At 37.9% G+C, this 18,511-nt stretch overlaps 1 protein-coding gene across 2 annotated transcripts in view; it reads left to right on the top strand.

Moving 5' to 3' along the window:
• The first annotated feature begins 5,180 nt into the window (after positions 1 to 5,180).
• The window catches only part of LOC101735411 (protein Wnt-4), a 115,018-nt gene continuing 101,687 nt past the window's right edge, over positions 5,181 to 18,511 (top strand). The window contains exon 1 of one of the 2 annotated variants that reach the window (XM_021353625.3): positions 5,181 to 5,611. In XM_021353625.3, coding sequence (XP_021209300.1) covers positions 5,544 to 5,611 — 68 coding nt within the window. In that variant the 5' untranslated portion in view covers positions 5,181 to 5,543. The remainder of the gene's footprint in view (positions 5,612 to 18,511) is intronic. The other variant, XM_021353626.3, reaches the window with a different exon arrangement.

Below are 18,511 nucleotides of genomic sequence, written 5' to 3' on the forward strand. Positions count from 1 at the left end.
CAAGAGTAGTGCTTCGCAGAATCTACCGCCGGATCGGAAACGCGACCCCCTGAGAAGATCCGGCGAGAAACTCAGTGGGCTGTGCCTATGGGTTAATTCGCTCGTCGAGCCCTTCGTCGCAAGCGACGTGTTAGACGAGGACGGTGACCGGGGTAGCGTCAAAGTTAACTCAAATTTGTATGCGGTTAGAACAGCAACCTTAGCGGCAAACGTAGGCAAACGACTCCATACAAATTTGAGTTAACTTTTACGCTATCGAGAACGTTAAAAAAACTCGCACTAAGCACACTGTTCTTGGCTTAACTAGACTTATTAGGACTTTGACTACTGCAGGGAACGATTGCATAGGCGAAGATCTTTCATCGAAGGGTCTTGGGTCCGAAAAACTTTGGTTCGAATTTTTTGTTCGGAATTTGTATATATGAGCGTTTCATGAAATCATCGTTGCCTCTATTAAATTTTTAATAGATTATTTATATTATCAGATAAATAGAATAGGATAATTAAATATACTAGAGGTCCCGCAGTAGTCGAAATTCGACTATAATTAATTGGAATTGTAAGTTTGTACACTATTATGATTGTATTTTATACTACTATAATCACAAATTTCGCCAAGACTACACTATAAAAAATATTAACAAAGACATATTTAATCTCAATTTGCCAACAGACGTCAAGAACAAAAGTTTGACAATAAATAGGATGCATGCGTGTGTGCGTCAAATACATGGTATGTAGTGTGTGTAATGTTTTCTTTATTGATTGAATATATCTTTTATGCATTATTTAAAAAAAATATTAGCATTGTGCACTTCTTCTCTATATTCTTTATAAGTGTGGAAAATTTCATACTCCTCCGTCCGCGCAATTTTCGTAAAAAGGGATACAAAGTTTTTGCTTCACGTATTAATATATACATTTTAGTTTGTCTTTTATTTTTGTTAAATTGGCCTTAATTGGTCTTAGTGTTTTCAAATTTGGGTAGTGGACTGTTGTTTGCTGATCTTAGGGAGTAATGTGAGCTCGCTTGGGTTGTTACCACCATTTTGCCGAAATCTACCGCGAAGCAGTCTGACGTTCTGATTTTGAGGGTAGTACATGTATACAAAAGAATTAATAATAATAATAATGTTTTTATTGCAAGTAACGATGACTCATATAAATTGTTAATAAGACTTAGACCAATGTTAGTAGTTATACTTACATCACAATGAATTACTGTCGTAACATCCCATGGGAGATGGCACCCCAGCGACCCATGTATACACAGTCCAGCCTGCTTGCGATCATGCTCAGGATACTGTTGGAGCTGGCCCTCACTCTGTTTACCAGAGATGCACACCTCTTACGCATTAAGAGTTTGTCATCGGTCATTGATGCGTGCGCTAATTATCAAGTTAATCGGGTATCTAAAAGTCGATAAAAACACACGTATTCATATCAAACAAATAAAAGCATGCTAAAATTATTTATTTTGTGACAGAATGAATGTATAGGCAACATAGATTATTGTTTTACTGACTGGTTTTAGCGTAAAAACAATGTGTTTCATGAAGGTAGAATATATCTCATTTGCTTGCAATAATCGATTTGCTATCCTTCAAATCGTTGGGCAAAACAGTGACGCAGATCTATAGCAGGTAGTGGCACGCCCTAATGGTTTCAGTGCATCAACAATGATGAAGTCCGTGACTGTAAATCGCGTCTGGTAAAGCGAATATTTTCGTTTGCAATGTACTGTCAAGGTTTGAAATGATGCATCGTTTTAATATATATAATAATAAATAAATATAAATAAATAAATATTTACTAACAATCCCGCCACGTTAACTGGTCCCATGATAAATTCGTAAAGAACTTGTGTTACAGGTACCAGATAACGGAAATAAATGTAAGATTTTTATTATACACATACATATATTTAATATACATCCATAACCCTGGAAAATACATTTATATTTATCATACAAATATCTTCCCTTGGCAGGATTCGAACCCACGACCCCCTTGTGTAGTGACCATGTCACTTACCACTACACCAGACGGTTTAAGCAGTAATTATTCAGTTTCCATTTTCAACTTGAACTAATATTAAAGTAGAACTTTGAAATAACTACGGGCACCTCAATGTAACGTAAGCCTTTTGTACTCCAATAACAATTTCAAGCTGTCTTCGCCAATTTCGTATCGACAAAAAACGTTGGAAGGTAAAAAATACAACAATAGGGCCCACCTGTGCAGGTACGTACTAAGCAATATTATTATTGGGGGCTAATAACTGTTTGACAATTGATTTTTTGTTGATTTAATAATTTTAAGCAACTAATTTAATTTCCGCCGTGGTTCCCGTTCTTGAGAATTTGATGAATTTACGTAAATATTTAAACACGGTGTTGTTTGGAACAGCATCACCGGATCTCCTCCCTTGGCTGTCATCAATCACTAATAAGGGTCTCACTGGACAGTAATCTTCTCAGAGTGTTGTAACATACTTACCAACTTGCGTATCCTGCCGCGGAAAAAGCATTTTTTCTGGTTCGAAAACTGCTGTCAAAATATTAAGGCATCACTTCTTAAGATGAATCTTGAATGAAACTCGTCATTATGTTTTTGGGGTTCAGTGACATCTTGGGCGATTTAGTGATCAGGTGGGTCGTGAGCTTGTTTGTCGATTAGCGAGAAACAAAAGGCCACATGAAAAATCGCGATATTAAGAAACGGGTGCATTACAGATGGGGTATTGGATGAGTTTATTCTGTGAATCTGTTTGGCACTAAGCGACTTTATTTCGATGTACGAAATGAAATTATAATTTAACATTTCATTGTGCATTTCAAACAACTTACATAAAGTGGAAAATGCTGGATGTTAATTAAATATATCGACGGAAGAAGCGAAATTATTGTAACTGAAAAAGCCAACTTTACACCAGAGTCATAAAACTATTTAAAAAAGTCATGACATAATAATACGTATTATATTTAAAGAGACAGAAAGTTAAAAATTGGTATGGTGTGGTATCTAAAGTCTATCTGATTATATTAATATAAATACATAGATTTATGGCTATAGTGTAAAGTTGGTTTTTTTAAGTTACGACATTTTCGCTTTCTTCCGTCGATATGATGACTGAAAAGTTTACGACCCCCCAGACACACCAGATCTCTGGATACGTCCGTGTACCTGCTCTTTTGTTCCCTTATTTAACGACAGCAGTAAAAATGTAATTGCAGAGATCAAAAACGCCGAAACACGACCGCGACGGTGTGAATGCCAATCCCCATCATATTATCTGTGATTCGTTTACGGAAACGGAAAGGAATTTGATTCATTTAAAAAAATTCACGCGTGTTCCAAAGCGCCTGATTTTTAACATTCGCCTGCCATGGCGGTAGTTTTGTAATTTTTGTTAAATATCATATTATACTAAGCGGTTAGATGACGCTCAGGGTGGAATAGATGCAACTCTTATGCCATTAGTCACCTCGAGATCCACAGTCGAAGTCTGGTCCCCCCATTCACCTGCGGATTCTTACATTACGCACGACTAAATGTTGGCTATGTTCATAATATCAACACGAAAACTTTGGATATCGTATCAACTGCTTTCACTTTTGTAGTTTGATTATTTTTTGGGATTTGCGTTTCTAGGTATATATAAGGTATTATTATTGAAGTATCTGGAGGTATATTTTGGTTAAAGCAGTATTATTAATACCAATTTAGGAAGTACTGTCTAAATTAAACCGTATATTGGCATGGCATGTCAGCTATCAATAATTCACGCTGAATCTTTTTATGATTCCAGTTAAACCTTATTTAATATGTTTATATTATTAATCTACTTCCGACTCGGGACTGTTACGATGCACCTATTTTTTATAGACTCAATTTTTGTTCAGAATTGCTACAGCCAATTATGGCTATGGCAATCGTAGCCAATTTTGGCCAACGGCAAAGCTTCTTAACCTACTTTTGGTTAAATAACGAAGAATAGACCTGATTTAGAAATCTATTTTTTTTGGGTTAACTTTTAGTATCATAATTCTCAAAGAAAAGCATTAGATTGTGTCCCGCCAAATATTGGCCTAAACGAGAATTATTTTCTGCCAAAGCACGTTCTAATCGCCATTTTTACGGACACAGATAATTAAGGACTAATATCAAGTAATTTATATTTAGGTACGAGTATAAGGATGTCATCCATAAATTGCATTCTATAGTAACCTTTAATCCAATGACGTTAGGTTGGTAAACTTAGTGCATCTTCTAAGGAATGCCATTTAATTTCCTTAAGAATCCGGAGCATTTAAAAGACATTTATTTCGATCGTTTTATAGCCATCAGGAAACTCATTCCGAACTGGTTGTGATGACATTAATTCATTGTACTTTTTTTTACTTTTACAACTTACAAGACGGCGCATTTAGAATTGACTGACAAACTCTTTTTGTTGCAATTGTTTCTTGTTTCGACAAGAAATTGTGAATGGATTTCCGATAATTGTGTTATGTCATTAAATCAACATTACGATAATGCTTTATTTATTCATTAGATAATTATTTGGTTCATTTCTGTTTGCGGTTTATGATAAACTAAGCGTTGACTTGGGATAGACATTTTTTACAATACTTTATTTATTGGTTTATGTATTTATGGATCTAAAGTCGAAAATTGCGTGAATATTACAAAGATTATTGTGGCAGTTTTAATTAGATTCGAAATTTATCTGATACAAAATGAATTTGCATAAACTAATCACAGTTGCAGCATAACCACAATTAACCTTATCAGAATTATCTCTCACCGGCGAAGTAAAATCAACATATGTACCTAGTTGCATCTATTTGCTAAAGTTTAACATTCACGGTCGTAAATCAGGTATTCAACATTAAGAATGAGATCGCTTACTTAAATTACGATTTATATGCGTAAACTTTGAAATCAGTATTAATATTTTCGTCTTAACTTTCAGAGGAGTCGTATTAAGCTGCGGATTTACGGCCATTTTTTACTATTATAAAAAATTGCGATGACATTTTTCGCGTTGGTATTTCGAGATGCGACGTTCGTGGTAGGGTTTCGAGTGTGCATACTGCACCTATACGCCCTACAGTGCGACCCTTCCCCTTACAGAGAAATTCTATGGTATACTTACAGCTTAGCCGCCACTCGCCAGTCTGGTTTTGTGTTTCAAAGAGCGTGGTTCGCGACATCCACCTGCTCGAACGCAGAGATTCGACGGACGTAACTTCAACGATTGGTTAATTTCGATTTTTAAACGTGTCCGCCATTTTTTTTTAAATATTTCCACCATTTTTTTTAACTTATTCCGCGGGTTTTAAAAAAAAAAATTTTTTAATTTTGGAAACTTTTTGTGTTTTTTTTTTTTTAAAGTTGTGTTTGGAGTTTTGTTTTTATGTTTTATTTGTTTATAATGTTACCGCGAAGTGGTCGCGTTGTGTTTGATTTGTAAAGTGATTTTTTTCTTGGAGGATGTTTGTTTGAGTAGTGAACCTTTTTGAAATAATTAAGGCGCGATGCTGCTGCTTTGGAAACTATTGTGGTCCTTGCTCATGCTGGCTCAAGCTGCTATGGGTAACTGGTGGTAAGTTGAACGTAACTTTTTAAAGCTTTCATCGTAATGGTTGTTTTACGAATTATTTAGAAGTGTTCTTTCTTCTTTAAAATTTGTTTAAAATTGTAAACTTTTTTAAAGAAATTTAGACTATTAATTAAAGTTGTGTACTGAATCTTTAATTTATTAAAAAACAGTTTTTGTAATTACTGCATTTCTAGTATTAGCATTTATTATCCAATGTTAGTAGATTATTCTAAATCACATTTGATATGTACTAATAATCTATACTATTGTAAAATAGTATAAGTTACTATACATTTTTTTATATGATTTAACTCAATTCATTTCTTGCGTTTATTATATCATTTAACTAAAATTTTATTTTATCGCACTAGTTTGGTGAATTTACGGCCCACCTGGTATTGTTGTGTTTGGTGTTGTTAGTGAAATAATGTTTATCAGAGCCCATAGACATCAAAATGTCACTCCCCACCACGAGAAATTAGGTCGGAGTCTTAGTTTTCTGGACACTGCCGCCGCATTCTTTGATTCAGGTTCGATAGGACTGGGTTGGTGGTAGCTACGCGTAAATTTTGATGCTAATTGTAGGTATACGACAAAGGGAAGATCTTCCACCGAGCGGGTGATATTGCTCGGTAGACCGACGGTCCGAATGTTGTTGTTCGGAACTTGTGTAAATAAAAGCTTATCTTGAAAATGTCGTATGAGAGATTCAAAGATTTGTCAAATATCTTGTGTTTTGCTACCGCCACACTAATACTGACGGATGATGGGGAAAGAAGTTGCATCTGACTACGTTCAGATACCAGAATCATTTGATAAATAGCCAGGCAGACTGTTTCCAATACAGGATCCCCACAGCTATGTATTTACATTGGTAACGGCTTGACGTATCAAACAGCCTCTTTAGATTAATTGCTTGAGTAAATTTATAAAAAAAAATGCTTATTACTTAAAAAAATACACACTGTACATTCTAAATAATAAGCAGATGTAAATGTTTACAGTTCAAAATGAATCTTTTAGGCATTAAGGCGATGTAGGATGTAGGATGATTCAAAGGAATTATGAGGTAATTTCTCACAAATGAACTTATTACAAACTTATTCTGTTGTGGCGAACCTTGGGGGTAGGCTATGTCCAGCAGTGGATGTCCGTGGGGAGAAAAAAAAAGAAAGATGCTTCACGTTGGATGTCGTCGTGGCCTAACGGATAAGACGTCCGGTGCATTCGTGTTGGAGCGATGCATCGGTGTTCGAATCCCGCAGGCGGGTACCAATTTTTCAAATGAAATACGTACTCAACAAATGTTCACGATTGACTTCCACGGTGAAGGAATAACATCGTGTAATAAAAATCAAACCCGCAAAATTATAATTTGCGTAATTACTGGTGGTAGGACCTCTTGTGAGTCCGCGCGGGTGGGTACCACCACCCTGCCTATTTCTGCCGTGAAGCAGTAATGCGTTTCGGTTTGAAGGGTGGGGCAGCCGTCGTTACTATAAATGAGACCTTAGAACTTGTATCTCAAGGTGGGTGGCGCATTTACGTTGTGGATGTCTATGGGCTGCAGTTACCACTTAACACCAGGTGGGCTGTGAGCTCGTCCACCCATCTAGACAATAAAAAAAAAAAAACGTTATTTTTTTATAGAACAAACTTTAATATTTGCGTAATAAACATTTTCTATATTTTTCTTGGTTAAAATGTTCAGTTAATGATAAGTACATTTTGGACGATAATTATCAAGATCATTAAGGCTCATTATAGACAGGCGAACAATATGCTTACTGCGAGTTTTTTAACGTTCTCGATAGCGTAAAAGTTAACTCAAATTTGTATGCAGTTGCAACAGCGCCTCTAGCGAAAAACGTTCTAACTCCATACAAATTTGAGTTCACTTTTACGCTATCGAGAGCGTTAAAAAACTCGCACTAAGCACACAAGAAAAAAAAACGTTACCATGTTCGGTAAAGAGCTAGTAGTTAAAGTTTTTTTCTTTCGCTGTGCCGGTAGTCATCGTATAGCACAAGGTTACACGTCCTTACGGATCCATCAGATCCAATAACCTTTGCATTAGACGCCTTCAGCTCTAACACTAGGAGCAGGCTTAGGGACCCCGGTAACCGTACTCGTCGAACTCGACAAAGAGTTCGCCGTGCAACCTAACCCATGAATCAGCTCGCTGAGTTTCTCGCCGGATCTTCTCAGCGGGTCGCGATTCCGATCCGGTAGTAGATTCATTCGCGAAGCAGCTGCTCTTGAGCTGTTAGGTCTCCTTCGGTGGCGCTCGGGTAGCTGTTAGCAAATCCCACCCCTCCTGGCTGAGCCTTTGCTCGCCCACCTGTTCTGGTGAAACTGGAAAGGCCTCTAGGCCACCAGTAAATATTCAATAAAAAAAAATAAAAAAAATAGCACAAGATATTTGATAGATGCCTGAATCTAGCTAACAACTTTGCAAGATTAGTTTACATATGTTTTTTTTTTTATTGCTTAGATGGGTGGATGAGCTCAGGCCCACCTGGTGTTAGGTGGTTACTGGAGCCCATAGACATCTACAACGTAAATGTGCCACCCACCTTGAGATATAAGTTCCAAGGTCTCAAGTACAGTTACAACGGCTGCCCCACCCTTCAAACCGAAACAAATTGCTGCTTCACGGTAGAAATAGGTGGGGTGATGGTACCTACCCGTGCGGACTCACAAGAGGTCCTACCACCAGTAATTACGCAAATTATAATTTTGCGGATTTGATTTTTATTACACGATATTATTCCTTCACCGTGGAAGTCAATCGTGAACATTTGTTGAGTACGTATTTCATTAGAAAAATTGGTACCCGCCTGGGATTCGAACACCGATGCATGGCTTCATCACGAATGCACCGGACGTCTTATCCTTTAGGCCACAACACCAAGCAATGTATCTACAAGTTCCGAACGACAGCATTAATGCGTCGCTCCAGCGAGCAATATCGCCCGCTCAGTGGAAGATCTTTTCTCTATCTTTACAACCAAAAAGAAGCTCAGGGTCCTTCGGGTATCATCAGTGTTTGACAGAGTCTTTGACATTGCTTGAAGTCTCATTTTTTTTCCCCTATGTATTATTCTAGTTGCTTAAAGGGGCCTGCTAGATTCATAGAGTAGATGGGCTCTCCGGGCTCTAACCTGACCAATTTGCTAACATTAGCTCTAGCGAGGAAAATTAAATTTAACAATTGGCCCATCATGTAATACGGAACATGTTTAAGTCGTCGTGGCCTAACGGATAAGACGTCCGGTGCATTCTTGTTGAGCGATGCACCGGTGTTCGAATCTCAGGCGAGTACCAATTTTTCTAATGAAATACGTACTCAACAAATGTTCACGATTGACTTCCGCGGCGAAGGAATAGCATCGTGTAATAAAAATCAAACCCGCAAACTTATAATTTGCGTAATTACTGGTGGCAGGACCTCTTGTAGATGCTTCGCGGCATATTTAGCCAGATGTTGGTTTCACCCAGTCCGGAATTACAGAATGATGACAAGTAAAACTAGAACTGTACTTAAAAAAGCCATTTCTTGATAAGCACAAACAAACACGTACATTTTATTTATATGTAACTAAGTTTGTATGTATTGTAATTGATACACTGCAGGCCACACAGAAAGGTTGCGAAACAAAAATTTACACTGTATTTAGAATTTGACTCTTAATACATTTTTAGTTATGTAATATTTATTCAATGTTATAGTAATGTGTGTAGGTATCTTTAATCTTCAATGCGTTATTTTACGCGGCTCATATTTCGCAATACGCTGTAAAGATTTTAATTATTTCAAAAACTGTCTTCGATTTTACGTCTTCTATCAAACTTTTCAACGGAGTGTCATCGTCATCATCATCATTCTCATGTCCTTCTCCCAGTCACGTGGGGTCGGCGCAACGTTTTCTTCTTCCATACTTTCCTATCGTATACCATTTCTTCGTTCACTCCCCTCTTACACATATCGTCTTTCACGCAATCCATCCATTTCTTCTTAGGTCTACCTATTCCTCTCAGTTGAAATCGCATTAAAAACAGTTCTTAATAACAAATGTTTACGATTGACTTCCACGGTGAAGGAATAACATCGTGTAATAAAAATGAAACCCGCAAAATTATAATTTGCGTAATTACTGGTGGTAGGACCTCTTGTGAGTCCGCACGGGTAGGTACCACCGCCCCGCCTATTTCTGCCGTGAAGCAGTAATGCGTTTCCGTTTGAAGGGTAGGGCAGCCGTTGTGACTATACTGATACCTTAGAACTATATCTCAAGGTGTGTGGCGCATTTACGTTGTAGATGTCTATGGGCTCCAGTAACCACTTAACATCAGGTGGGCTGTGAGCTCGTCCACACAGCTAAGCAATAAAAAAAAATAAAAAAAATTAGAAAGAAAGCTTTGAAAATACTATCTCGGTATGATTCAGGAGTGCACACTATGTAATTAGAATACTTTCGGTACAAATATAGAACGTGTTTATAACAGAGCGGTTGCTTACGTATCTCTTTGCAATGTTTCATTGTCATTTTTACGTGTAGCTTCTAGAAGTGTCCGAATGATTTGGAGGTGAAGGTCATGACCTCCAAATGCATATGCACCTCAGCAGACAGACGTTTGCTTCTTAAATTGCCTCTATTTATGAACATAAAATAGTACAAACTGAAATTAATTTTCAATGTTTTTGAAACGGAGTGCTTTATCGTTTAGATTTGTGGGTTGACTGAAAAAGTTGCAACAATGAAATACGAGACAAAAACAATTTTTTTTTAAATAATTTTGGACTAATTGTGACCAAACCCCTATCGCGTAAGACGTTGCCGACCGGAAATAGCGTTGGATAGGGCATACTAAGGCACAGCGGAATCAACGCAGCATCAATTGCGTTTGAGTGGCAACCGCGTGACAGGCAAAGACTTGTGTGTTTAGTGCGAGTTTCTTAACGTTCTCGATAGTGTAAAAGTTAACACAAATTTGTATGCAGTTGAAACAGCGCCTCTAGCGGCAAAATTAGGCAAACATTCCTTCCATACAAATTTGAGTTAACTTTTACGCTATCGAGAACGTTAAAAACTCGCACTAAGCACACTGGTCGCCCTGTACACACTTGGCGACGCACCGTGGAGAGCGAATGAGAACTGAGTGCATGACCTAAAGCGATGTTAGAGAGCAAGGGCAAAATAGGGTGAAGTAGAGATAACTTGTGAGAGCCCTAAGTAAGAGCAGAGTACCCTAAGACTACAACAACAATTGAACTCAGTGGACTTAATACTATTACCGAAATCTATAGACACTATCGTTGTTCATGCATATGGATCCTTAATGAACAGTTTCATAGGAAGTTTTTTGTCTTGACAAGATTATCCACACATTCCTTCGCCGCGATCTCGAGTACTTCGGTCATATTGTCTGGAAAACACCCGATAGCTTAGAGAGACTATTCGTGACAGGCAAAATCGAGGGAAAGAGACCGCTCGGGTGCATCCCGACCAGGGGGTTCTATCAAATTCGCACCGCACTAGAGATCCCATTCCACGAATCCATGCGGCCAATGATCGGAGGCGCTGAGGGACATTACAAGGAGTAAAATCCTGTCGAAATATGATGGTCATGACTCTCGACGCAGTGAGGAAACGACGCGAGGAGGAGGAGAGGAAGCTTCTCCTTAAATTCGGAGCACGATAAGCCGTAAACCCTCATGAGTACTTCAAACATGACATTTGGAGTTTTTCTTTGAAGTCCGCACTAATTAATATAATTAATTTGGTATCTTTGCAAGTGCTTCATATACCTACTATAAGATGTGTGTAATTCGCGATATTTGTTCAACCATATTGGACTGTTAGCAGCGCTTTGATGTGTCACAGGACAGGGCCGCTTCCGACACAGAGTATTCCTAAAATAGATGGCTCCTTTTCTCTTTGAGAAAATTTTGCGGAACCCATAAATATATGGTGAAGAATTTTCTTTTGTAATTTGTAATGATAAAATTAAGATATTTTTTAGTTCGGATAAAAAAAAATGTTATGCTCCTAAATTTTAAATTCTAACCGCAATGGAATGTTTCGATTTACATTGTATTAATTGGACGTGCCATATATGTACATACACTTTTTTCCTGCGGTATCGATTTAAAGACAAAGGAGTCTAGCCGAGCGCAATTATATACTAACAAATCTTTAAAAAACTTAATGATGAATAAAAAAATATATTACATTTTAAAATTAAAGGATGAATTGAAAGAATTGAATTTGAAGTCGTCGTGGCCTAAAAGATAAGACGTCCGGTGCATTCGTGTTGAAGCGATGCACCGGTGTTCGAATCCCGCAGGCGGGTACCAATTTTTCTAATGAAATACGTACTCAACAAATGTTTACGATTGACTTCCACGGTGAAGGAATAACATCGTGTAATAAAAGTGAAACCCGCAAAATTATAATTTGCGTAATTACTGGTGGTAGGACCTGTTGTGAGTCCGCGCGGGTAGGTACCACCGCCCTGCCTATTTCTGCCGTGAAGCAGTAATGCGTTTCGGTTTGAAGGGTGGGGCAGCCGCTGTAACTATACTGAGACTTTACAACTTATTTCTCAAGGTGAGTGGCGCACTTACGTTGTAGATGTCTATGGGTTCCAGTAACCACTTAACACCAGGTGGGCTGTGAGCTCGTCCACCCATCTAAGCAATAAAAAAAAATAAAAAAAAAAAAAAAAAAAAGAATTTTTAGATAAAAAAAGAATACGCCTAAATACACTAAAGAGAATTTGTTAATTTAACATTTAATTAAATAACAGGGAATGTTTGTCTTCTATGCTTTCTCAAACAATTCATTCGATCATTATAAAAATCGGTGCAGTTATTGTTGAAGCTCTCCGGAAAGGTTTTTGTTATAGTACCATCAAATTACGACAGGTGGCGCGCGAGTAAAGGAGTCGATGTTTATCATACAATTAGCGATATTCAGAACGGATTGTGACATTACTTTAATATCATCATCAATCATCATCACCAGCCTACAGTCGTCCACTGCTGGACATAGGCCTCTCCCAATCCACACCACTGAGCCCAGTCTGCGGCTCTCCTCATCCACTTCTTGCCGGCCACCGTTCGGAGGTCATCGCACCACCTAGCCAAGACGTAACGTGGGACGCCTCCTGGCTAGGTGGTACTTTAATATACAAGTATTCTATTACTAATACGCTTTAATTTAGCTGCTTTCAAATAGCTTTCATATATTAATTACAATGTAGAATCAAAGTAGAATTCGAGGGTAATAAATAGGTCTAAAGTCAAAAGTCACTTCGTGAATAATGTCACTGGATAATCACGATTGAAAGTCAGTTTGGATGCTGATCACCTATGCTGTTTCACAATACATCTTACCACTAGTACAATTGAGAATGGTTCCTGAGTCGCGTACCTCAATCTTCTCCCGAATCGTAGGTCCACGTCTAGTTTTACTTGACACTTCTGTAAAATAATTTGTTCTATGACAGGACGAATGAACGTCGTTAAATCTGTATTTATAACCTAGAACACTCGCACGGAATAACTTTTGCTCGCTTTTGTTGGCTTATTTTGTAAACACCAATGTTTGAGACGATTTTAAACTCACTTTGAGGCTTAGAGCGCGATCGGGTCAGAAGGGTTCACTATCGAATTAAAAAAAATGTTTTTAGATATGCGGGTAGATCGAATAATGAAGAATAAGAAGAAGCAAGCAGTAACATACTTTGATAGATTAAAGTTTACTGCCAAATACTTATGGAGTGCTTTGGGCTGCTTGTAATTTGCGTAATTACTGGTGGTAGGTAGGTATGTGGTCACCTCCTGTGAGTCCGCACGAATAGATACCACCACTTTGCCTATTTCTGGCGTGAAGCAGTAATGCGTTTCGGTTTAAAGGATTGGGCAACCGTTGTAACTATACTGAGACTTTAGAACTCATATCTCAAGGTGGGTGGCGGCATTTACGTTGTAGTTGTCTATGGGTTCCGGCAACCAGTTAACACAACGTGCGCTGTGAGCTCGTCCACACATTTAGATGTGTGGACTAAGCAATAAAATATATATTAAGGATTCAGAACGATAATAATATGTCTCAAGGAAAAAACTCGAACCAAATCGCCAACAGACTTGTTGCTCTGTCGTTTTTTTGCAGACATGACTATGATAGCGAGTTATAGTATCTGGCTCACGGGATGTCCTATCACCAATAATATAAAAAAAATGTGTGCGTGTATTAGTGTACACACGTAAGAAGTGAAACTTGTTTATGGCCTTATTTTTCGAAAAATGATCTACATGCAACTTTCTAGAAATTGGTTAAATAAAGTTAAATTAGATAAAGTTTAAACAAAAGGATTTTATTATCATAGACATGAATACAAATAATACAATTATTTCACTTTACCTTTTTGCTACTAAGATTATTACAGCATTTCATTAATTGTAATAGAATTATTACTATCATTGTCATTGTCATTATATATTTTTGTAATTAATGGCTTATGGTAACTGAAATATGAAATATATGGTTTACATTCCACGAAATTTAGTGACCGAGTAAAAACTCCATCAATTGTAGTGCCAGATCTTGTTGTTGACGTTTGAGGACTGTTTTTCATGGATAAATTCAATTTATCTTTCAGAAATTCAACTAGCTTCAAAGAATTTTCCGATGCAAAATTTACATTAAAATCTCCACTTAAAATCATCGGTATTTTATAATTATTGTTACCGAGTAAAGAGGCACCTTCACTTGTGTACGGCAACAATGAATGGTGAAGAAAAAGATGGCGCGTAACGGAAAAATGTGACGCGTAACCGAAAAATGTGACGGTAAATTTTTTTCCAACGCCGATAAAGAAGTTTCACTTCAAAAACTCTTTCTCTCTCTCCTAAATCAATTCACCAGTCATATTCTGCGTAAAACTACAGCAAGGAACTTGACGGTAATCAGATCTTAGTCAGTCAGTGAACAATTGAAGAGAATCGAAACAGTTACGCGAACATGTGCGTCGGTAGGAACATTTGAATATAAGCGTAACTGAAAATTTCTTGGTTTACGAGTAACCTTAAAACCGAGTACGACTGAACTCACACGGCTCGGTAGGGCTGCCACAGTAATATTATTGCATACAAATTATTGTTTTGGGTTCGTTGTAGGTATATTCTGTCTTGGAAGCTAATCGAAACGAAGTTTTGTTACCTCCATTCTGCATACTAATTAGGTATAGAACTAACAAGAGTAGAGATGATATGTGATGAAAGAATGTCATGAGACGAGTGAATCTTTTTGTGTGAACACGTGCAGTGTTCGTGATTCTTAATAGGATTATACTGGAAAGTGGGGCTCGAAAATTTGTCATTTTTTCTTTATCTGAATTGCAGTCAATGTAACACAATTACATAGACACAGCCCACTGAATTTCTCGCCGGATCTTCTCAGTGGGTTGTGATTCCGATCCGGTGGTAATTCAGCAAAGCACTGCCCTTGTTAGGCCATTAGACTGGCCATAGCACTGGTGTTAGCAAATTCGCCCAGGTTGAGCCCCGTGAAGTCACTTACTAGTTCCCATAGCTGGAATAGCCCTAACTACTGCTACTAACTATTAGGGTACAAAATATTAGGTAGGAGAAATAAAGTAACATGAAATCAGCTAGTAAAGTGAAAAGAATTGGAATAAAGCATCATAACGATGTTTTTTTGTTTTCTTTATTCGAAATTTGGAACGTAAAAAATAGTCATATTTATTTTTTCTTGTTGTACCTTTCCTTTTTTCCCTGCCTATGCTGATAGCCTTCAGAGGCTATTTCAGCTTTGCCCTAACATATAGGTGGGCTCTCGGGGCTCAAACTGGAGTATTGATAACACTGGCCTTAGCAAGAACCGTGCTTCGCAGAATCTACCGCCGGATCGGGGAAACGCGACCCACTGAGAAGATCCGGCGAGAACTCAGTGGGCTTTTTTTTTTTTATTGCTTATATGGGTGGACGTTTCTGTGTCTATGGGTTAATTCGCTTGTCGAGCCCATCGTCACAATCGACGGGTTTGACGGAGACTCCGGCCGTCAGATGACAGGGGCGATAGCGAGTTCCCTCTACTCGATATCGAAACGAACGGTTCGACAAGAAGTCTCGTATGATAAGCACGAGTCTATCTGGCCTCCCATGTTGTACAGTTTGTAAATCAACGTTGTGCCAGACTTTGTCGAACGCCTTTGCGATATCGAAGAAGAGGGCTCCGGTCGGGATTAATTTTCGCCTATTTAGCCCTTACCTTTCGTTTTTAATACTATTCAACTACAGCTTCTGTCTTTCAGTGCAGAACAGTTACTTATTACAAATGAATAATAAATTAATTGTTCACGTAACTCAAGCACTGGCAGCCCTAAAAACACTCAGCCGAGATTTCAATGCGCCCATTAGAAAATGAACGTGACAAACCGACTAGGAAAGTAGGATTTTTAGATTTCAACTAACGGATGTATGTGTATTTTCATTTCTGGCTTCACATTTACAAATAATGAGTTTGCGGTTCTGTCTCGTGGTCACGGGAGCGAACGATAGTTTATAAAAAAAATATATAGTCGGTAGCCTATTGAAACTGAGCTTAAATTACGGTACCATTAATCTATACTTAATAATATTATAAAGCTGAAGAGTTTGTTTGTTTGAACGCGCTAATCTCAGGAACTACTGTTCCGATTTGAAAAATTCTTTCAGTGTTCTAACACTATCTATACCCCATTTATCGAGGATATAACATCACGCTAAGATCAATGCAGGCGGAGCACCAATAAAGAATGTTTCAAAATCGGGGTTTTTTTTTCGCTTCTGAGGGCTTCCGCTGCGTGCGCTGCAGAAACGGTTAAAGTTTCGCTAAAATAATGTACGACAGAATTGTTACCCTTTAAAAGATCTAAAAAAAAGTCCGCGACAGCATATGTCTGTATTACTCTATATTTTAAGGTTGGCTCATTATCACGTTTTTTGTGCTAACCAAATTTGTTCTAAAATAAAGCATTATTTATGAACTATTCCACGCGGACGAAGTCGCGGGCTGAAGCTAGTCTCTGACAAATTTACGGAATAGAGTAGGTTACCTAATATTAAATTGGTAATAACCACCCGAAAATTGTGTTTTTCCTGTGTTATTGGCGCTAGGAACATGACATAAAGACAGTATCAAAATCAAAATGTTTTATTTTCAACTGAGCATTTTTTAAATTGTCATTTTTTACCACGATCCGAAATACAGTTTCGTCACTAATAAGAATCGATAAAAAAATCAGGAGTTGGTCTTTTTTTCGATACATGTCCATCATTAGATACGAAATTTACTAAGTTTCCCAGATCAGTTTTAGCCTAATGGGGTTTTAGTCGGTTCAATCCTGACATGTTTTTTTTTTTTTTTTTAACAAGCACGCCACGTTAACTGGTCCCGTGATAAGTTCGTAAAGAACTTGTGTTACAGGTACCAGATAACGGATATAAATGTAAGATTTTTATTATACACATACATATATTTAATAGACATCCATAACCCTGGAAAAGACATTTATATTTATCACACAAATATCTTCCCTTGGCGGGATTCGAACCTGCGACCCCCTTGTGTAGTGACCATGTCACTTACCACTACACCAGACGGCCGTTAACACGTCTGTTCCGCCTGTTCCGTCTGTTCCGCCTACAGAACCGATCGCGTAGGCGGAGGTCGGCTATTTCCGCCTAAGCATACAAAAAAATAATCAAAGAGTACATACGCACATCTAACTTTCCAGATATTGAACGCGTTACGTATTTTTAATTCTGTCGCATGTAAATATGAAATATTGAGGTCACAGTTAATTACTTCAATTAAACGGTGTTTCATTAGTCCCACGCCTAATGAAGGTCTTTGACTTACTATTCTTATAACCGAGTTCCTAATTGATATTTATATAAAGAACGTACTAGAATTGCTATAATTATTGGAATATTTGTTTGCTTACTTTTCTATGTATCGTATTACCGGGTGTATGCGTGTATGTCACGAGTTTCTGCTGTGCTCTAATCTACAGATGATTCTTTTGCACTCTAACATTAGTAGGGATGTTTAAAGGAGGTGGATTTGGGAAAAAAATATGGAGCTAGAAAATTGGTTCTACATATATACACACACAGCCACACACATACCCACACAAACACACACACACACACACACACAAACACTTTCACACGCACACGCACACACACACACTCACGCATAATGACCTTCTTAAATGATAACACGTAATGATCTCTCAACACCAGTCCGCAGCATCAGTTCACGACTTAACCTTACCTGATCTATCTTAAGAAGGAGGGAGCCTGGAGTAATACAGGTCTTTGAACCTAGTACAGACTTCAGCTCTTTCAAAGGCTTACAAAATAAATTATAAGATTAATTTCTATTTGCATTCGTACCGTTAAGGGATAAATAAATAAATAATTATTATAATTACATGTGTCAAGGGATGTAGTATCCCCCGGCGTATACCAGAGCAGACTTGAATAACACTAGCTCAGGGTTGGTCGCTTGATATTAATAGAAGATGCAAGGAACTTAGTCTACTTCGTAATGCAAAGGATCTTTACTGGTAGGTACCACTACCCTGCCTATTTTTGCCGTGAAGCAATCATGCATTTCGGTTTGAAGAGTGAGGCAGCCGTTGTAACTATACTGAGAACTTAGAACTCATGTCTCAACTCTAAAGTGGGCTGTAGATGTAGATGTCTATGGGCTCCGGTAACCACTTAACATCAGGTGGGCCGTGAGCCGTCCTCCCATCTAAGCAATAAAAAAACTACTAATATAAAAATAAACGAAAATCTGTTTTTATATAACATCGCATAGT

This window comes from Bombyx mori, chromosome 28 (genome assembly GCF_030269925.1).
Source record: "Bombyx mori chromosome 28, ASM3026992v2".
Lineage (NCBI taxonomy): Eukaryota > Metazoa > Arthropoda > Insecta > Lepidoptera > Bombycidae > Bombyx > Bombyx mori.